Source organism: Chenopodium album, chromosome 15 (assembly GCF_948465745.1).
Source record: "Chenopodium album chromosome 15, dcCheAlbu1.1, whole genome shotgun sequence".
In the NCBI taxonomy this organism is placed as follows: Eukaryota; Viridiplantae; Streptophyta; class Magnoliopsida; order Caryophyllales; family Amaranthaceae; genus Chenopodium; species Chenopodium album.
Genome location: NC_137848.1, coordinates 16,171,862 through 16,194,440, shown reverse-complemented (window position 1 = coordinate 16,194,440; position 22,579 = coordinate 16,171,862). Strand labels below are relative to the sequence as shown.

Genomic DNA, 22,579 nt, shown 5'->3' with positions numbered 1-22,579 from the left:
ATGGTCACAATAGTTTAGAGACTGTTTCAGAAAAAGCCCTTCCAAAGTTTGGCCATTGTGAGATAATCAAAAGGAGGGACTATTTATAATGATAATTCAAAGTTGCGATCGTCAAAATCAATTTTTTCTTTAAAATATTAAATATTAGAATAATTGGTGGATTAGTTGTTTCAAATTATGTACATGAGAGAGGTTCTGTCAATTCTTATGCAGACAAAAACACACAAAAGGAATTGAGGAAGAACCATAGATACAAAATTCAGCTCTTGGACACATAATTTTCCCGCCAAAATTGTTAACTGCTAAATAATACAATCCCAAAATAGAATATTTAGAGATACACCCAACAAGAACTATTATCATTTCCGAAAGTGAATATTCACAACGGAAGACTGTGAGAACATAGTTTGTTGAACGGAAATGACAAGAGGTAGAATTGGATGGAACAAGAACGAGGATATCTTCTTTGCCCGAGCATCTGAATTCCCAGCTTCAGGGCCTATGATACAAGTAAGCATTATTTGTTACAATTACTAAATTTCATACTAAATCAAAATCATGACAAGTATAGTGGTCCATCGGACACCAAAATTTAAGGAGGGATGTTTGATTATCCAATAATCACATAGGATGCATACCTGGTTTAATCTTGAACTTTGGAATTTTGGGTTGCCTCCTTGAGATAAATTTAATGGGATGGTCCGTAGATTGTCTATGCCGATCAGTAGCCGAAATCAGCTGTATTAGTGACATTTAATTAGAAAAGGTAAGAAATAATCAGCTGTAATAGTGACATTTGATAAGAAAAGGTAGGAAATAATCAGCGGTATTAGTGACACTTAATTAGAAAGGTAAGAAATAATCAGCTGTATTAGTGACATATAATTAGAAAAGGTAAGAAATAAGGTTGTACTACCAATCACGTGAAAAACTAATATGATGAAACACTGAAACTGAAAATTTATTCCAATACTTCAAGTATTTAGCAAAGGCACAAAAGCCAAATCTAGCACACTCCATCCAAATAATTAAATCATTTAAACAATCAAACTAGTTCTAAAATAAGACAACCGAGAGAAAATTTAACCCCACATATTAAAGTTTTACTGCTCAATGTATAAAAAGTTCAAGGCACGTTGAAGCGAGAGGGGTTCTGCTATGCCTAGGTGCACCTAAGGCGTGCCAACTGCCAAGTGAGGCACACCATATGAACAGTTAAAACTTCTGACTGAAGTCTGCTTTGGGCGGGCGCACCTCATGCGCCTAACCAAACACGCCTCGTCCAGACCAAATTAAGCACTTACCCCCTATCGCCTTGCACCTTTTCAAACAGTGTTCTTACTTGAAAGCTATCTATAAATTGACATTAATTTTCATTGCAATAACAGATCTTGTAGCAGATGTTAGCTATTGAATGAAAATGGCATGAAGCATATAAAACGATCATTCACTTGGACATTCGGAACTGATCATCAACAAGACAATAATGTAGTATTGTAGTGATAGACAGGAACCAGATAAATGAGGATTATCGTACTACTTCTCTAGCATGCTTTTTTAAGCTCTTGGTCAACCCTCTTCATATCTTGATGTTGGTTCAATAGTAATCCTTCTTATGGTCATTTTGGACATTTTAGTTATAGAAAATGGGTGGAAGAAACACTTTTTTCTTCTCAGAATTCAAATAGAATAAATAAGACCGTGGTAATCACTGTGTTTCCTCCCTTCATTGTAATTCTTGTAAATAATCCTTTTATCTTACTAGAAAAGGTACCCTTGCAATGAACATAGTAATTAGGTTCGAAAGTTACAAAAGGTATTTTAATTGATGGAAAGGTCAGAGACATTTCATTTGGTTCAACATCTTGCATTAATCATGCACCAGGTGTCTTGCTTTATAAACAGTTTTTTTTAATTAATTTTCAGTTTTAAAGTAAACAATCAGAAGAGTCAAACCCAAATTGTTTCCTCAGCAAGGCACATGCATCAACAAACTTCTTTAGGTGATTGCATGCATGATCTTATGTTATACATCTTAATTTTCATACAGCAAGTTTCTGATAAAATTTATCATGGTTGAAGCAAGTTTCAATAATCTTTTAGTTAAAGTAGATTTTGACAACGATAATAGGCAGTAAACCACAGCAAGCAACTCCAGGAAAGGTCAAATCCTGGTTTAACAGCTAATACTATCACACTTGGTAGGCAAAGGATAAGAGACAAACCTTCTCATCAAAACGAAAGAGCGACTGATCAAAATAGGGTGATGGACTCTGTGACTGACAAGTGAAAGGTAAAGATCCCAATGTTTTCTTCACAAACTGCAATTACTAGCCAAATGTTAAAAAGAATGCTAACATTTCTAAGCATTTGCAAAGTCATAACTAACACAGCCAAAAAAAACCAGAAAATGGCAAAGATTAAAAAAAAAAAAAAAAAAAAAAAACAACTTGCCTGTGAAAAGCTGCCAGACTTATTTTTCAAGCAAATCAATTGTTCAAAGGCGTGGAGGTTATTTGAATGAGATGAGATAAATTTCATATGCAATGAATTGTTTGGAGATATATGGAAATGGTCAGCAAACTTCTCGAGCAAAAAATAAAGCTCATCTGCTGAATTCTGAATCATGGGGACAAGACGACAAGTGATAAGCAAATAACAATCACGTCAAAATATGTAACTTTCTGAGTAACAATCATAGTGGGGAAAACTGTTGAGCTTATGTAATTTCAGCAAAGACAGACCTGGTAAAATGCTACAAATTCCGCAGCATCCATGCTATATATAGCGAAGAAGGCTGGATGGTGGTCAGCATTTCGGGAGACCTGTAATTATATTTCAATCAGCAACTCATGTCCTATCAAAATCTTTCTTAGACGAAGGCAGATGGATGTTTCTAAAGATTACAGAAATCCCCTTTCTGCATATCATATCAATCCACACACACACACACAGAAGGAAAAACACCAGGTCCATATTACAGTATAGGCACATACAGATTTGCCTGTAAAGAAGGAAAAAGAGGGGGGGGGGGGGGGGGAATAGCCTTACCCCTCCATCGACACTACCAAATTTGATCAACAAGTGATGTCTGTCCAAGAATTGAACCTAGGCAACAAAAGAGTTTGCATTTAGATTTTGCATTTTTGCGAGGATAACTAAAGAATAACATTGAGAATTCTCTAACAAATCAATTTACCTTCCACATTATCAAGTCAACGTAAACTTGAAAATAAAAATAGAATTTCTTTTTCAACCGTTGGACCCTCTGAATACAATACGACAAGAGGAATAAACAAGCTGCTTTGTAAGAAGAGATGAAATGCAAACAAATAATAGGAAAATAAAATAGAATAAATGATAAATATTGAATAACAATGCATACACTATATCACACTGATATGACATTATAATCCATCCGTGATTTAATAGCTGCATCAACTAATTTTTTTAAAACATCATTGATGAGCAATTTAAACAAGTAAAATGACTTACATTTGCTTCATCTGCTTCTTCATTCCATATCCCTCTAAATATGAATGAAAGTAACCGCTGTTTAATGCCACTTAGCATAGAATGCTCACTGCTGGGAACACCTTCATTGTTGTTCACAAGAGCTTGTCTCTGGTTATAATTGTCGTTTATTGTTCCATACTGTAGAAAGCAACTCTTGGAAGTTAGATAATAACTTTCAACTGCACAGAAGCATCAATCACTGAGATTGCAATTGAAATGCATTTTTAAGAAGATGCAAGAGAGTAAGAGATAGAAATAGAAGTAAAAAGCTTGACAAAACCCTAGGTCAAGAGTGCTGCATCTCAGCAAACCCTTATTTCTTCTTGATCATCAGATCTCTGAAAACCATACATCCAAATTTCAAGGTCTTCAAAGTTTAATCAGGTTTTACTTGATAGCTCTAGATTACGTTGTTAAGCTTCATTATACAAAACCTCAAGACAAGAGTAATCAAAGATATTGAGTTATGTGATCCTGCCCCCTTATTTAGCTATTTGTTTACTAGTTTCAGAAAAGCGATAATCCCCAAGCTCCAATGACAAAAGAAAAAATCCCAGAAGTATATCAAGTTGGCTAAAAGATCTCTCAAGTATGCCCTACATCTATGAGAAGAAAACATGTATAATTCAATCTTTTTATTTGTCCCATACTCTGTTTTGGGTCTTGGCCTATTTCCTCAATTTAGCTTGAGTTTGCGAGATGTTAAGACTTAAAGAGTTTGTTTGTTACAACTTATTTTATCGTATTTATCTTATTACAAACAAGATAAGTTCGTAAAATATAAGTTAGGAAACATTTTTTTTTTAATAGAATTAGGAAATATAAATTTTGAGATAGCAGTGATTTTCTGCCAAAAGCCTGCACCTCAATCTATTACTAAAGCTATTTCAAATAATTATTGCTCAATGTGTGGTCAGCTAAGTAAGCAATCAATCGACTTTTCAATGCACTAAGAACAATGGAGGTTTTCCATCGTAAACCCACATACGTTTCTATTTTTAAGATCTTTTAGAGCAGTATTGTAAAATGTTTGGTCAACTAGTGAACTTTCGTAAATGAGTTTTTAAACGCACGGTTGTGGGCCAACAAGGGGTCCAGGGATTTGAGTTGTGGGGGAGCCTGCTCGTTTGGTCAAACTGAAACCTGCAAAACAAAGAAAGTCAACTGCCTCGGGGGGTGTTCCCGAGAAAGCCCCTCCGACGGTCAGCCAGTCAAATGTGTTTAGAGAGAGTGGAGAAAATTATTTTCCCACTAATTTTTGTAGATTATTATTTATGGAGAGGATTAGCTGATTGATTAGGGTTTCTGGCCATATTAGGCATTGTTGGGCCGTGTAAGGATTTCTTGAGATGCGTGCTGAGCACGATTTCGGAATAATCCTGTTCTATGGTTTAAATGAGGGTATTTTGGTAATTTTCATATTTAATGAATGTGGGCCCACAGACACAAGGGGTCCAAACATTAGCCCCACGACAAATTCGTGAAGCGCGCTTCCCGGTCGGGAGTTTGTTAGAAAAATATCGATTGAATGAAATCAACCGTCTTGGAAATATGAAGTGTGCTCAAGTCACCTCAATAACACATTTTTTATTCTATTTTTTAGTATTATTATTAGTCGTCGAGGTGCTGGCGATGCTGCTGCCTGGCGATGATGTGATGTACCTGGCAGGGCTCGCCCTGCTGGGTGAGCTTGCGTGGCGAGCTGCTAAACGATGATGCTGGGTGATGCTGCCAGCAAGGATCTATGCTTGCTAGGCAATGTTGTGTTGCATGCCAGCAGAAAAGCCTGTTGGGCGATGATGTGCTGCATGCTGGGTGGTGATATGCTATGCACCAATGCGCACCAGCCCTTGCGCACCGCTATGCAATGCAGCCCCTTGGTCTCTTGGCTGATGACTTGTTATGCATTGCAACCCCTTGGCCTCCTAGGTGATGACTTGCCCCTTAGCCAATGGCTTCATACCTTTTTTATTGCGTTTAAACGTCCTTACGACTTTTTGGCACTCATGTGTCTTGTGGTCGATGAAGTGTCATGGGCACTTTACTATCAAGAATGCTTAAAAATGACCCACTTCGTCCTTTGTCAAAAGCAGTCTTGCCTGTTGCTTAGTAAATTTTGACAAAAACTTCGGGAGGTCATAACTTGGCCCTCGGGTGTCCGAATTGAGCAATTTTTTTCTGATTACAGTCTTACTTTAAGGCATGGAATTGGAGGGTAATGTGCTCGAGTCGCCCCTAACGAGCCCCTAGGGTGGCGATGATATGATTGGCGCCCCTTGGAGCTAAGAGCCCATTGGATGGGTGATTACATGTATGATGCCTTTTGAGGGTAAGAACTTCTTGGATAAGCGACGAAAAGAGTTATACTTTATGTATATAATATCGTATAATTATACGTATTCTCCGTACTCTTTTGCATGAGTGACAAGTATATGTGACACTCTTTCTACAAGAGTGACAAGTGTCTTATGGCTCACTTTTCAAAGCAAATATTTCTCTATATATGGCCAACTTTTATTCATTTCTCATTCACAATTTAAATCTTAAAAGATTTATAGTGAGAGAAAGATTTATAGGCTAGCAAGCTCTTGTCCTCGACAAAGTGGTGTTCATGATTCAGCAGCTCTCTTTTAAGGTACGCCTTTGTTCCTCTCTGGTTTCTTATTAATGGCTTCATCTTCAAGTTCATCTAATATTAGACTACCGGCTCATGGGTTAAGGGCGGTGTTTAGACGCCACTTATACCAATATCAACAATCAATGGCCGTTAAATATGGAGTAACTTGCCAATATATGGGGTATGCCCCCGATGAACGCACAATCCGACAACTCCACTTCCTTCGTGTATTGGTTTCTATTAAAGCAAGGAATGCACTTTCCTCTCCATCCATTTGTGAGGACTTTGCTACGTGAGTACAACCTAGCCATTTGCAACTTAATGCCGCTCAAAGTGTACCTTTTTTTTTTTTGATGTAGTGTGCTCCATGCTAGGACAATCTCCGAGTTAGAGGCTTTGGAGAAACTTGTTCACGTTGATCACCTTTAAGGATAATTTTGGACCCGGTTGATGGATGTTCTGCATCCGCACGGGTTTAAGAGTGGGGATGAAGGAACCTTCAAACGTGAAAAATTGGCGAGGTTAATTTATGTATGTTCATTATCGTAATTGGGACATCCCATTGGTTCCGAACTTGGGCGAACCCAACTTGAGTTATAATTATGACATTCTTCCAATGACTAAGGAGGGAGGTTGTAGTTGCACTTTGTCTAAAGACCGAGGGTCGCATGATCAAGGGCGACCCACATGCCTACCCTTGACATGAATACCCAATTGGGCCTTTCTAGAGGATGAGAGGAACCTCTGTAAAGTCGGCCTTAGCTTCCGCTACCTACAAGGTTTTCCACATATATTATTGTATTTACCTTAGTTAACTTTTAAATTTCTTCAAACTTGTATACAGTCCTCAAATACATGGATTTAGAAGCACTAAAGAACTAAAAAGTCCTGGCCTTACAAGCCGCCATGGTGAGAAAGGAGCTGAAAGAAGGGACTAAGCAAGTACCTCCCCTCCCTCGGGTAAGTTCTCTTAATTAATTTTGAATGCATCTTTTGTCTTGAATCTCACTACTTGATGTTTTTTTTTTTATAGGAGACCCAGGTGACATTAGCTAATCGACCCGTGGTCGATGTTCATGGGCAAAGTGGGCGGTGACCGGTTTCTCACACATAAATTACGATAATGGGCAAGTGAGCAGTGACCGGTTTCTCATTGATGATGGACAACTAGGCACTGGCTATGAGAATGATGCCTTTCGCACCATGCTTAGTTTCCTTGTTTTATTGTCTTCTTTATGTTCTTGTATCTCTATGTTCTTTATGTTGGCTTGCAGCTTGTATTTGAAGTGATATCAATGGAAAAACTATTTGATTTGAAAAATAGCAAAAAATTGTTAAAACATTAATGGATATTGTTATGGCATTGAAGCTTACCCTCACAAAATTAAAGCTAACCCAGGTCATGGTCGCCAATCATAACATTTTGAATCAATTCGTTGAGCACTCTTAGGATCAAACTTAAGCATAAGGTGAACAATTTCAAGGGCTAGCCTGGAGACGACGAACACCCGCTTCCTGTTCCAATTTGTTGGCGTCGACACTCTTGTGGGCAAGACTGGCCTTTTCGTGTGCCATCTACAACCATGCCTCCGCCATCTCTTGCAGAGTGCTAGCCAAAATTGCCCCTCGACATAGGCTAACTATTCCTCGGCAACCAACTTCAAAGCATCCTTTTCCTAAAGGTCCCTTGCCTCTTTAAACTTCGACTCCATGTCTCACGTCTAAGCAATTCATCCTCTTTGTGGCTTGATCTCTTTCATGGGTCAAATGTTACACATCAAGCCCATGTCTCGCAAATACGGTGGCCCGTACCAAAAATTGTCAAAAGAGCATGTCACTCATAACACAAAAGGAAGACAACATAAAAGAAAAAGAGCCATTAACCTCAGCCCACGATTGTTGCATGGCTTTGAATTCATTCTCGTGATCTAAAACCTTGAAGTGGTCGGCATCAGCACACGAGTAAAGGTGACTCAACACCGATTCGGCACGCGTCTTTCTACCCCAACTGCCGAGATCCCAAAAGGAGGCCCAGCTAGACGAACTATTGCCGTCACCGCGCCTCTTTCTCTTAGGACTAGGTGGGCGTTCAGGAAATGGTATCGACACCGAGTGGTCATAACCTTCTTGCATCGTGAAAGGAATATGAGTTTGTGTATGCTGAAGCTCCCGGTCTTCATGAGCCACCGAGGAACTATGCTCACGAAGACCGACCACGGGCAGAGTAGCTAGAGTAGCTAATGTCCCCTGGTCTTGTGCAAAAAATATCAAGTAGGAGATTCAAGACACAAGATGCATTAAAAAACAACCAAGAAAACTTACCCGAGGCGGTGGAGGTAACTATAATGATATATGTGGAAAACCCTTCCGACCATCATACCTAACGGGTAGCGGAAGCCAAGGCACTATATAGAGCTTCCTCTCATCCTCTAGAAAGGCATGGTCGGGTATCCAGGGTCGCCCTTTATCATGTGACCCTTAGTCTCTACACAAAGAACAACTACAGCATCACTTTAATTATCGGAGGAATGTCAAAATTCAAATCAAGTTGGGTTTGCCCAAGTTCGGAACCAATAGGATGCCCCAATTATGACAATTAACATACATAAATTGACCACGCCAATTTTTCACGTTCAAAGGTTCCTTCATCACCACTTTAAAACCCGTGTGGACGCAAAACGTCCACCAACATGGTCCAAAATTATTCTTAAAGGCGATCAACGTGAACAAGTTTCTCCAAACCTCATAGTCGGAGATTGTCCTAGCATGGAGCACACCACCAAAAAAGAGTATACTTTAACCCAAGTGTAGGGCGTTAAGTTGCAAATAGCTAGGTTGTGCTCACACAGCAAGGTCCTCACAAATGGATAGTTTGGAAATTGCATTCCTTGCTTTAATAGAATCAAATACACGGTGGTACACCTAGGAGGTGGAGTTGTCGGCGTGTCCCGTTCATCGGGGGCATAGCCCATATATTAGTCGGTTACCCCATATTAATGGCAATTGATTGTTGATATTGGTCTAAGTGACATCTAAACACCGCCCTTAACCCATAAGTCGGTAGGCCTCCTCATTGATGTTGGCCTTCGTTGCTTCGATCTTCCCCAGTCTCCCGCCACATTATTGTAACTACACTATTTGCAAGGGAACAATGCTTATTAAATAAATCGTATTCATGAGGGAAGGCCACAGCCCATCATCTGGCGGGGATCCAATCTTCCTCATAATATGAGTATGGAGATCAGCCAGGAAATTCGACAACACGTTGGCGTAAGGAATGTCGGAGGTAATGGAGCAATCTTACGCTACTTCCACGGTGATCTCGCCTAAGGAGGCCCACCTTAGCAGCCTAATACTAGAAAAACTTGAAGATGAAGCCATTAACAAGAAAGAAAGAAAGTTGAGAGGGACAAAAGCGTTCCTTAAAAGATAGCATCTTCCAACTAAAGTGAGCTCCCCCTAATGTTGCTTGCCTTCTTCTACCACCTTGCCTTACAAACGCTTTCTCTCACTACTTTCTCACTACAAATATTTTAAGATTGAAATTGTGAATGAGAAATGAATAAGAAGCTGGCCATAGATAAAGAAATATTCACTTCAAAAAGTGAGCCACAAGACACTTGTCACTCGTGTAGAAAGAGCGTGTCACACTTACCGGTTATCGCTCATGCAAAAGAGTACAGAGAACACGTATAATTATACGAAATTGAGTACATAACAACATAACGTACAACTCTTTTCATTGCATGCCCAAGAGGTTCTTATCCCCAAGAGGCATCATACATATCATCGTCCATCCAAGGGGTGCCCAACATATTATCGCCCATTCAAGGGGCGACTCGAACACATCACCCTCCAATTCTATGCCTTATAGTTAGACCGTAATTAAAAAAATTGGCATTTTCACCTTGCTAGAAGCCTTTTACGCAATTTTGTTGGGTCAAATCCTATACAGGTAGTCGTAGTCGCATAGAGCTGACCTCCTGAAGTAGATTGTATCCAACAAAAGATGAAGTGGGTCAGTTTTAAGCATTCTTGATAGTAAAGGAAAGTGCCCATGATACTTCATCGCCCACAAGACACATGAGTGCCAAAAACACCCCAGTCATAAGGACGTGTAAATGCAAAAAAAAAGGTCATCGCCCACGAGACACATGAGTGCCAAAAACACCTTAGTTTCCAAGTCATATGGACGTTTAAACGCGATCAAAAAGGTCTGAAGCCATTGGTCGAGTCATCGCATGAAGGGCAAGTCATTGCCAAGGAGACCAAGGGGCTGCAGTGTATAAGTGGTGCGTGCTGGTGTGCGCTAGTGCATAGCATATCACCGCCAAGCACGCATCACAACATCGCCATCAAGCTTACATGCCCGGGCATGCCAAGGAAGCTCGCCGAGCAAAAGGCTTAGATGCTTGCCACGCATCCAGCACCTCGCGCCTACCAGCACAACATAGCCCAGTTTGCCCTAGCACTAGGATTCGGCTGCACCTTTGTGTGCTCGACGACTAACAGTAAAAATAGAAAGAACAAAATAAAAATGAGTTGTTGAGATGACTCGAGCACATTTCATATTTCCAAGACGGTTGATTTCATTCAATCAAATTTTTCCAACAAACTTCATAACCACGGAGCGCGCTTCACAAATTTGTCGTGGGGGCTAATGTTTGGACCTTGTGTGGGCCCACATTCATTAAGTACGAAAATTACCAAAATACCCTCATTTAAACCTTAGAATGCGAGAACGGGAATATTCTGAACCTATTCTCAGCACATATTCCGAGAAATCCTAACACGGCCCAACAATGCCTAATACAGCCCGAATTGACCGAAAACGAAAACCCTTATTCAAACCCCAATAAGTCGGTTAATCCCCTCCTATAATTACTAATTTACACAGATTTGTCGGGTAATTAATTTTCTCCACTCTCTCAACAAATTCTCTCTCTAAACACATTTGACTGAGACCGTCGGAGGGGTTTACTCCGTAACACTCCCTAGACAGTTGATTGACTTTGTTTTGCAGGACTCGGTTTGACCACACGAGCAAGCTCCCCCACTACTCAAATCCCGAAATTCTTTTGCAAAAACAACAGTGAATGTCAATAATAATGATAGGAAATCCGTTAGAAGGATAATAGGAAATCAGAATTAACTCTCTTTAAGTAAATATTTAGAATGTCCAATTATTCACATAAGAGTTAATTTTTTATATAGTTCAATTTTGTAGCTCAAAAGTATAAAGGCATTCAAAGTTCCTAGTTATATTATCCTTGGGGGTTGATGGTGGTGTTGAACTTGGTCACTTGGATTTTGGATTTATTTTGAAATAAAAGAAAAACCCTCCAAAATCTAGTTTAATTACTTGTTAAAACTCTTATAAGAATTTTCAACCAAAGTCCTATGGTGGTCTAGAAAAAAAGATTGCAAATGCTAGTAACATTGCAATGAAATAAAGAATTTCTAAACCTGTATTTCAGATCCTTTGAGCCTCTTGGATAAATTAGTTTGGAAATAAAAATATATGGACAAAATACCTCCATGCACGAAGAAACTTGATGAGGGTCAAAAAGATGGTTTGGGAAAATTAATTTAATTTGGCATATGTGATGTTAGTTAGAATCATGATTATAATCAACAATGCAGCTTTTTTTACTACATTGTTAGTTGGTTGATTGGCAAATCCCCTAAGGCTAGAAAGAACAGTAATACTCAAGAGATTCATTAATGAAAACAACCCGTCTAGGGATGATGCCTCACAAGTCAAAAGCTAGTTCCATTGCATACCCATATTGAGTGGTAAAAACCTCTCCTAGGCTTTTGTAACATAAATTTTGATGGTTCTAAATATTCTAGTGTGAAAGCTGCAATAGGTTTTGTCATTATAGACCGGAGAGAAAAATTAGTCATGGAAGGGCTAAAGCAATGGGCAAAGCAGAAGCATTGGCATCAAGACAAACTATCAATTCAGCTATTCCTAAGAGAATATTTGTTTAGTTATACAGGGAGATAACATTTTGTGTAGTGAGACCCAAAAGGGCTTTAATGTCCTGTGACTATTCAAAATTACTGTTAAAAATTGTTGTCTAAATCGTCAGAGATTCAATGATTTCTTAATTTCCAATTGCTTTAGGGACGCTACCCGTGATCAATGTATAAAAAGGCGCAATGAGGCGATGGGTCCTGTTGCGCCTAGCCGGGCCTTAGTTTGCATCTTTGAAGTGAGGTGCACAATATAAAACAATTAAAGAAATTTGCCTAGGTGCGCTTCAAGTGCATCTTAGGTGCACCTCGCCTAGAGCAAAAAAGGCTCTATACCCTAATCACCTAACGCCTAGGCGCGCCTTTTTATACACTGCCCGTGATTTTAGCCAATTATTGGCACAACTGCCCATCTTTGACAGCTGATTTCCACTATCAACCGCAAGGATGTGTAGTGTGTTAGGTTGGTCCTATCCAGAGGGGTAGACTTCAGTTAATTTTACCAATCAAAAAGGAAAAAAAAAAAAAAACAAAACAAAAAAAAAAGCCTGCAGAAAAGCAATTCCCTAAGATTGATAATACAAGAGTAATCACATTATCTCACATGTCATTTGTATCAATGCATAATTTCCCTAAATCACGGCGATCAACAAAATCTGATTAAGAAATACAGCTTTCAAGAGAATGACTTACTTGAGCACTTGAATGCAGGAAGAGTTCATCATCTTCTCGACAAAATTCTCCAATGACACGCACATCAACAAGATTTCCAGATTCCCTAACTTGGAGTATATGTATAATCTGATAGCGGAGTGAGACAACAGCGAGCAGATCATCATATAGATATACACCCACATTATGTGTTAAGTTAATGAAATCATTGTGAAAGATCCTCTTGTCCAACATAATGCCATCTTCCAATCTAAAAGATCAATAGATGACAGTTAAATAAAGCCAGCTCCTAGTAATCACATAGGGAGGGGAGGAAAAAAAACGAAGCTTATTTGGTCAATACGAATATCAGACTAAAGTACTAACCAATACAAGACCAAAACTATTGAAAAACCCAAGATCAAACTGCACACCTCAGTAGGTGAAATGTAATCTTTTCTATAGATGGAACACCTTGTACAGCACCTTCTGTGGACACAGCATTGTTAAGTTGTGAAGTAGAAGTTGCAAAGAGTCCAAATTGGTTACTTTCCTTGTAAATAAAAAAGTCTTTGCAAATAACTTCATCGGTTGATGCAAGTGATACGCAATATAACTGAGTGAAGAAGCTGTCAAACTTGTTTGCTCTCGAAGGGAGATCATGAGCATCACACTCTTCTCCAAAATATGAAAACGATAGCCATGATGGTCTATAAACAATTAGCTCCTGATAATTTTTACTAAAGCTGATCAGGTACTGACCATCTTCAGTGAATTTACGAAAAGAATAATCGGGGCAATCAACGTCATATATGGTATAACTTGGCACAATATTCTCATAAAGCTGCCTAGCACGATGAATCTGGATAAATAAAGTTACAGTTAGATTCAGAAAACAAAAACCCAAATGATTCAATATGACAAATTTGCAGCCAACATATGACCAAACACCTAGTTCTATAATAACAAATATAAAAGACAAGGCTACCTATCAAATATTAAGGGGATCTTAGGCATGTCTACGTGATCACATACAAGATATCAAGACCGTCAGTTATTATAAGTGGAGTAACCCACCAGTCTTAGAAGTTATTCATTGACGCGGGAAATTAATCCCAACTCACAAATGGGTTATTCTCTCAAACACTAACCCAAAGAACTCCAACCTCTGATTCACTTCCACAATTCAATTTGAAGTCTTACGGGTTACATACCCACATAAAAAAATTCACTTAGCTCATCATCAATTAAATCCTATATCACTCAAATTCTTCATTTTACGTCTAGATCACACTCCACGACACTGAGACATGAACAATTGACAATTCAATAAGTACCAAAAACACACAATTTCTCACTCAAAGGCCAAGTGTAACACATGGGTAGTCAAACAATCCCATATCTGTTATAAAAAAGAATAACATAATTAAACTAAATTACTCAGTAATAAGCAATTCCAAGATAATCCCTAAAACAAGAAAAACAGAAATTGAAACTAAAATGGTATAAAGCGAGAAAAACATACATTGGTGCCAGGAGTAGAAGCACGAGTCTGGCGTTCAAACAATCTAGCAACAAGATTGTTGCTTTTAAACATGAGAGCTGCGAGCAAGAAGAGATACGGCAACTCGAAGAACCAGTGAAAGACAAGATATGCAATTGCATACCTTAATTGAACAAGAAAAGGAAGAAAAAAGGAGGCGACACAGTCAGTTGCTGGTTCGCGTGGTCGGCGTTGTGGGTTGGGGAGGAGAGAGAAATGATGGGAGGGAGTTCGGTGGACAAGGTGTAAGGATGGGAGAGATACAGCAGAGCTACGAAATTGGGGGCGAGGGATGCTGTTGGACCTAGATTAATTAATAGAATAAAAAGACTGAAATACCCTTTTTCAAAAAAAAAAACAATATACTATTTCGTTATTTCACTCCCAGAAACCTTTTTTTTTTTTCCAATTTATTTTTTCAATTCATTTCATTCTCCGTTTCTGCCTCTTGGATCCCTAATCTCTCAAAATCCTTCAATCTGAGTCGTAGAAACGAAAAAGTTATTCACCGTTCATATACCATCCGGTCTAAGGTATTGTTGACCCCCGGAAATCATATTCAGGGGTATTGCTGACCCTCGGGAATCATATCGAGGGATACAGTTGACCCCCGGAAATCATAACCGGGGGAACTGTTGACCCCCGAAAATTAAATCCGGTAGGTATTGTTGACCCCCAGAAATTAAATCCGATAGGTATTGTTGACCCCCGGAAATACAACCCGACACCCTGACATTCCGTACAAGATGAAAAATTTAATTTGTTTGATTGTTCATCTATAAATTAGATTTTTCGGGGAAAAAAAAATTACATCACATAATATTCATACCTTGCAAAAATTGTCGTAGTGCATTTTATTATTATCCATGTAAGGTTGAGTACGTTAGAATATGCTTGTAAATTAAACGTTACAGATGATTATATTTTATATAGTAAGGAGTGAAAATGTTTAAATTAAAACAAGGGCAAAATTGGAATATAAGTTTATTTTAAAAAAAATTAACTTATCATTTAGGAAAAATTATTCCTACATTTAGTAACCCCTTTTTAATTAATAAGGAAAAATCAAGTGAATTAGAGTGTCTTCTTTTGATTAAAGTACAAATACAGTATAGGAAAATTTGTTGAAAACCATCTTATAAAAACCAAATTTGTTGAAAACAATCTTATAAATTTTTTTTTTTTTTTTGTCAAAGCACACATGTTTTAAATTTTTTTTTTCTTTGTCAAAGCACACCTGTTTTAATTTTTTTTTTTTTCTGTTAAGCCCTACCGTTCCCCCGGATTCCGACTAATTACTTACATTTCTAGCGTTAACTAACATGTGCACCTCATGTGACCCACTTAACCCTATTTTTCTTTTATTTTTCCCCCCTTTCCCTCCATTCATTCCCCTCTTCGTCACTCCTCTTCTTCATAGTTTGGTTTTTATAGCCTTTTATACAATTGCACGAAAATGTAAGTGACGAAGGGGGGAATGAATAGAGGGAAAGGGGGAAATAATAGAAAAGTGGGGTTAAATAGGTCACGTGAGATGCACATGCTAATCAACGCCAAAAATAGGGCTGCTTATCGGTCCAAGACCAGACCGGACCGGACAAACCCGGATCCGAAAGAAGAGAAAATTAGAATTTTAAGAACCGAAACCGGATCGATTAAGCTAGGACCGAACCCGCACCGGACCGAAAGAATCGGTCCAAAACCTGAACCAGACCGCTTTGGACCGATTTAAGAATTTTTTTAAAAAGAATACTAAATTTTTAATAAAGTTATGAAAAACACGAAAACAGTAAAGGAAAAACTATATTTTAACGTTATTTTTAACGTCTCTTTTTTGTATGTTTAGTACAAAAAACTTATAAAGTTAAAGTTTTCTAAAGCTTATTAAGGATAATTTAACCATCATTTAAGGTTTCACGCGTATTTTTAATAAAAAAATCGGTCCGGTCCAAGACCGGTTTTTATAAGGTTTTGGACCGGACCGAAGACCAAGAAAATGAATTTTAAGACCCGAAGTCCAGTCCGGTCCGAGGTGGTCCGGTCCATTTTTCGGCCCAAACCGATTTATGAACAACCCTAGCCAAAAATGCTAATCAATAGTTGAAATCCGAAAAGTGGTAGGATTCAACAAAAAAAAATTTAAAATAGGTGTGCTTTGGCAAAAAAAAAATTATAAGATGGTTTTCAACAAAAATTGATACTTCAAACCATTTGTGTTCATTCACCTATTTGCTGTAAATATTGACAAACAAATCCTTTGACATAGATTTTTATTCAACTACAGAAGCAGATTTGGAACTACAGAAGCAGAGAAGTGAAAGAAATTACTGACCGACTTATCATATATCTTAAGCAATTTTGCTTTTTTAAAACAAAAATAACATTAGAATTGGGTTAAAATCGTAGCCTTGTAGCATATAAACGCATAAACAAAACCCTCTAATTGTTCTTCAAGAGCCAAACCCATCTATCATCAAAACATTTCTCAAAATTATAACCCTTAAAATGATCTAAATTAAAGTACTCAATTCTAAAAGGAAATTAGGGAAAAAAGTATTACTTGAGAATCATCGATCTGAACGTAATTGATTAAATTTGACAATAAGTAAGGAAAATTCCGCAACGTAATATAAAGAGAAAAAGTATATCTTCATCCAAGCTTGATGAATTCTTTGCATTTTTGGAGGATTAAAATCGGAAAAGAGACGATGATAAGAACAATTGGGAACAAGGGTTCTACGTTTGTTCAGGATCGGCGGTTTTTTTCCCTAAATGAATCTGAAGATGTAGGTTAAGCAAAGTACATCACGTGCCCCACACGTGAGGGTTTCTCGACGCTTTTCAGGGTCGAAATTAAATATCGACTTCAAACAGTGTCGAGAAGACACGCACACTATAATAATTACCTGACGCCCCTATCACTGCGTCGAGCTAATAGCGTCTAAAAAATACGCATTTTGTAGTAGTGTAAGATAGTTTTCAACAAATTTTCCTACACTCTATAACTATTGTATTTGTGCACTTTTAGTCCCGCAATATTTGTATGTGCAATTTTGCCGATAAAAAGTCAATTGCGTGAAAAAAAATGACAAATAATAAATTGAGGTCCTTAAACTATTGTTGATTAGGCAAAGTTCCTAAACTATTTGGTCTGAAATACCACTCAAGGTGGTTGAGGGACCAAAAATTCACATATAAAGTTGAGGGACTAAAAGTGTACAAATACAATAGTTTAGGGGTTGTATTTTTGCTTTACTCGTGTTCTTTTCATCTAATTAAACTTGAACTTTACCTTTTTTTTTTTTTTTTTTTTTTTTTTGAAAAACTCGTGCGAGTAATAAATTCATTATAACCTTTAGAATCCCACTGTGCTACATGGTAAGCCAAAGTATTAATCGCACTCTTAACATAAGACGCAGATTAAGCAATAAAAAACTGAGAGAGAGAACAAATATCATCAATCATCATTGACACAGATTAAAACCCCCTGCATTCCTCTTAATTCCATGAACAATGTTGGACGCGTCCCATTCCAATTATACATTCGTGTACCCAAGCCGCCCACATTAGACTAGCCATTGTCCTCAGCTCTCTACTCGAGACCTTCAACACTAGCCACACCAATCGATTCCCAAAACTCAAGGAGGGAGCCTGTGCTACAAGAGAGCTGAAGCTACTTGCTCCCCAGATTTCTACAGCCGCCTTGCACTCAAAACTAGCAGTCCTCTATTAAACTTATTAAGTCTACTAATTGTAAGTAAAGATCGATGTTCTCTAGTGCTAGCTACGTATGTGTGTGCAAGTTTGACTTCGGAGCCTCTAATTTTCTGGGTTTGTACCATTTAATTATGTTTACACAAGTTGTTTGTTATACAATCATCTTAATGGAATGTAATAATGCAAAATAATACGAAGCATATATGTATTAATATCTTTCATTTTATTACAATAGTGAGCTTGGCATAGTGTTTTTGAATGGTGGCATTATTGGAATCAATTAATCAAATTTATTATAGTACTTTATATTGGGTATAATGAGAGTTATGGTAACACACTTTATAGAATTATAGGGATAACCATTACGGCATTGCCCCCAATTTGATACGAGGGATTCATTTCCATGTATCTACTAAACAAAGTTACTTTCTTGTGGTAGTTATACCTCTTTTCTCTAATCAATTAATTATTAAATAAAATAGATGAAAAAACTAATGTGCAGTACAATTAAAGCTATCTTGTGAGTCGATGAATGGAATTGAAGTAGTACAATCGAAGATCAAAGAAAATGCCACACAAAATCTCTGCACTTATAGATTCTGAAGCAGCAAAAACTCGAGACATGTAGAAAAATCGAGAAAATATAAGTTTATCAACTTGAGAAATATTTCTATTATCACAAAAGGGGCAAATTCATCATTTCTAATCAATAAGTTACATTATTGTTGGAATTTTGTCTAAAAAATTATGTATATTCAATTAAAAATAGAGGCCTTTAATGGAGAACTGAAGAACTTCAATGGAGAAATCGAAAACAGCAAGGGCGTCAATGGATAAGGATGCCCTTCCCCTGTGGGGTTTAACCATGCTTTTCATTTCTCCCTTCTTTTGTTAGGGTATTCGTATGCCAAAAATATGATGGTGACCAGCCACTTCAAATCTTCAGTCGAGGAGGAGGAAATTAAAGCACGAAGAAGTAGGGGTGAGCAAAAATTCAGGGTACCCTGAACCGGAACCGGAACCTGTAGAGCAGGTTCCGGTTCCGGGTAATAAAACTAGGAACCTGTTGCAACAGGTTCCGGTTCCGGGTAATAAAATTTTGTACCCGGAACCTGTAGGGTACCCTGTTAGAACAGGTTCCGGTTCCGGGTACCCGGAACCGGAACCGGAACCTGTAATTGAAGCCCAAATATGCAAGCCCAATATCAAAATTACAAATATAAGTAAGCCTAAAAATAAACAAAAACCCTAAGCACATTCTCATTTCTCATTTCTCATTTTCATCAGCCGTCATCTACTACAAAACCCTCCTATATTGGTATGTAATCTATGATTTATGTATGATCTCCTTCCCTTAAATTAATTCTTCTTCTTATTTAAACTTTTAATTCTTACTTAATCCTTATTGCTGCGTTTTTTCTTCTATTTTCTGATTTTCTGATTTTTTTTTTTTTTTTTTTTTTTTTTTTTTTTTTTTGATAGGCATTATAAATGGATAGTGAAAGCAAAGAAGATGGAGCTTCAAGCAAGAGAACAACAAGCAAAAAGGCTGGTGATAAGCGAAAGTCAGAGGTTTGGCACCATTATTGGGATGTAAGAGATCTAGAAACGGGTAAAGTTGTTCAAGTTAAATGCAAGTATTGTGATGGAATATTGGCTTATAGTGTGAGTAATGGCACTTCATCAATGAAGAAACATTTGAATACATGTCCAAAACATCCTAAAAATGTTGATAAAAAACGGAAACTTATCTCTGTTTTTAGGAGTGCTCAGAGTGAAACAACAACCATTTCTAATTGGGAATTTGATCAAAATGCCTCTAGACTTGCTCTTGCTAAAATGATAATAGTTGATGAACAACCATTTTCTTTTGTTGAGCATGAAGGGTTTAAGTACTTTTGTAGTGTTACTTGTCCACAATTTGTTGTTCCTTCACGTTTTACAATTGCTAGAGACTGTAAGAAGTTGTATATATGTGAGAGAGAACAATTAAAGAATACTTTAAAAGGCTTAAAATCAAGAGTTGCTCTCACAACTGACTGTTGGACTTCAATTCAGAATTTTAATTACTTGTGTTTGACGACACATTTTATTGATGATTTCTGGAAATTACACAAGAGAATTTTAAATTTTCAATTGATGGATGGTCATAAAGGCAAAGAAATTGGAAAGGTTGTAGAGACTTGTATACTTGAATGGGGCATTGAGGAAAAGATATCATGTGTCACAGTTGATAATGCTAGCTCGAACGATGTGGCTATTAGTCATTTAAGGAAAAATTTGTCTGATAAACTTGTCCTTGGAGGTGAATTTTTTCACATGAGATGTGCTGCACATGTCCTTAATTTGATTGTGCGTGATGGTTTGTCAAAAGTAAAAAATTCAATTAGTAGTATTCGTGGTGCTGTAAGATATGTTAGGAGCTCTCCCCTAGGGCTAAATTATTTAATGAATGTGCTAAACGTGTCAAAGTTCTCCACAAAGGTTCAGTTTGTCTTGATGTGTCCACTCGATGGAATTCTACTTATCTAATGTTGGAAAGTGCATTGAAATATGAAAAAGTCTTTTATCGATATAATGAGGATGATGTTGATTTTGCAAAAGAGCTTAAAGATGGTGTTCCTAGTTTAGATGATTGGGCGAAAGCCAAAGGTTTATCAATTTGTCTTAAGAGGTTTTATGAAGCTACTAAAAGAATGTCTGGTAGTTTATATGTGACTTCCAATATGCATTTTCATGAAGTGTTGGCCATACTTACTTCTTTGTTAGAGTGGGAAAGTAGTGATGATCTTGAGTTATGTTTGATGAGTAGTCAAATGAGAGAGAAATTTGAGAAGTATTATGGAGATTTGGGGAAAACAAATGTCATGGTGTTAATTGCGGTTATTCTTGATCCACGTTATAAATTGAAGTTTGTCAAGTTCTCTCTAAAGAAACTTTATCCTCATGACTCTAGAAAGGTGGATGATACATAAAATCATATACATGATGTGTTAAATCGTTTATTTGCCAATTATGTTGTGTCTTCTACTTCACAAAATGCTGCTCATTGTTCCACTTCCTTCACCATGGATGCTGATGGTAATGATCAAATGGGAGCGGTGAATAATGTAAACATGAAAAAGTTGTATGATGAGTTTGATGAAGAAGATGTTGATGAAGTTGGTGGAAAATCTGAGTTAGACTTGTATCTTGAAGCACCACTTGAAAAAAGAGATGATGAATCTTTTGATATTTTAAAATGGTGGAGTCTCAAAAGTGATACATACAAGGTTTTGGGCATGATGGCGAAGGATATTCTTGCTATTCCAGTTTCGACGGTTTCAAGTGAGTCGGCTTTTAGTACGTCGGGTCGGGTCCTTGATCAGTTTCGAAGTAGTTTAGGTCCAAAAACTGTTGAAGTTCTAATTTGTGCTCAAGATTGGTTGAGAGCTTCTGACATAAGTGTGGACATTGAGCAATTGTTAGAAGATGTTGAGAAATATGAAGAAGGTAGTACTTTAATTATAATGCATATCTTTTATCAGTTCATATGATGAGTAATTGAGTATATATAAGTTAATGAATTCATGCTTTTTTTTATTTTTTTTATTTTTAGATTTAAGTGATAGTTGTATTACACAACTAAATGAAGATGTTGGCAAAAATTATTAAGGTTGCTCCTGTACAAGCATTAAGGTAATCTAACTTGTAATTTTACTTTGTTATTTTCTTTATATTACTCTACTTTTATTTTACTGCCAAAATTATTAATTGTAATAATATACTTAATTTGTTCTTATGCTATGTAGGTATCAAAAGTCTTACTTCATGGGCTATCAAGATTCAAGATGCGAATATGAGATTGTGTAATAAAATTTGTATTTTTATCATATAAGTTAAGTATTTGTATTAAATATACTAGACAGTAAACAATTAGTGTTGGATTGTTATTTGTAAGCTTTTAATTTATGGTAAACATCCTTTTTTTTTTATAACTTTGGAACAATTTAGTAATTTTGGAACAATTAAGCTTACTTGAGACAGGGTACCCGGTTCCGGAACCGGAACCTGTAGGTTCCGGTTCCGGGTAATAAAATTAGGAACCTGTTGCAACAGGTTCCGGTTCCGGGTAATAAAATTAGGAACCTGTTGCAACAGGTTCCGGTTCCGGTTCCAAGGATTTGTACAGGGTACCCTGCTACGCTCACCCCTACGAAGAAGATAGAGTTGGAAGAAGAAAGAAAACGACAAAAACAATTAGTGTAGATTAATTTAGAGTATTGGAGATTAATTTCATGTTTGTTTTCTTAATAATCATTGGTTAAGGTTTGTTAATGAGTATTATCAATTGTTGCAACTGGATCGGACACCATCTTGGATAAGTATGATTTGATGGTTATAGTCAAATCATTACAATTTAGATAAGTGTTGCTTAGTCACTTGCTTCTCAATATATACTTAATTAGTATATGATGAAAGTATGAGACATATATCATTATTCTTTGCATGTTTTCTTAACTTTCATTATTACAAAAACAAAACTACTTGCTTACTTTGTGATTGCTTTTATACTA

The 22,579-nt window shown here is 37.1% G+C and overlaps 1 protein-coding gene and 1 long non-coding RNA gene across 3 annotated transcripts; one reads left to right on the top strand and one right to left on the bottom strand.

Moving 5' to 3' along the window:
* Positions 1-233: 233 nt before the first annotated feature.
* Positions 234-14,590, bottom strand: LOC145583022 (light-mediated development protein DET1-like). Of its 2 annotated transcripts, XM_081640125.1 has the most exons (11): positions 14,289-14,590; positions 13,198-13,625; positions 12,806-13,034; positions 3,496-3,654; positions 3,200-3,268; positions 3,052-3,108; positions 2,745-2,825; positions 2,455-2,619; positions 2,226-2,321; positions 639-738; positions 234-499 (listed from the first exon to the last, which is right to left on the bottom strand). In XM_081640125.1, exons 1-11 carry the CDS (start codon positions 14,358-14,360, stop codon positions 360-362), a joined length of 1,596 nt encoding a protein of 531 aa, XP_081496251.1. In that variant the 5' UTR covers positions 14,361-14,590; the 3' UTR covers positions 234-359. The 2 variants fall into 2 exon arrangements, with proteins under 2 accessions (XP_081496251.1, XP_081496252.1); XM_081640126.1 differs by lacking the exon at positions 3,200-3,268.
* A 4,697-nt stretch (positions 14,591-19,287) lies between these two features.
* LOC145582007 (uncharacterized) lies at positions 19,288-22,005 on the top strand. Its single transcript, XR_014099722.1, has 3 exons — positions 19,288-19,341; positions 19,506-19,635; positions 21,815-22,005. It is a non-coding gene; the product is annotated as an uncharacterized LOC145582007 (long non-coding RNA).
* The last annotated feature ends 574 nt before the right edge of the window (positions 22,006-22,579 follow it).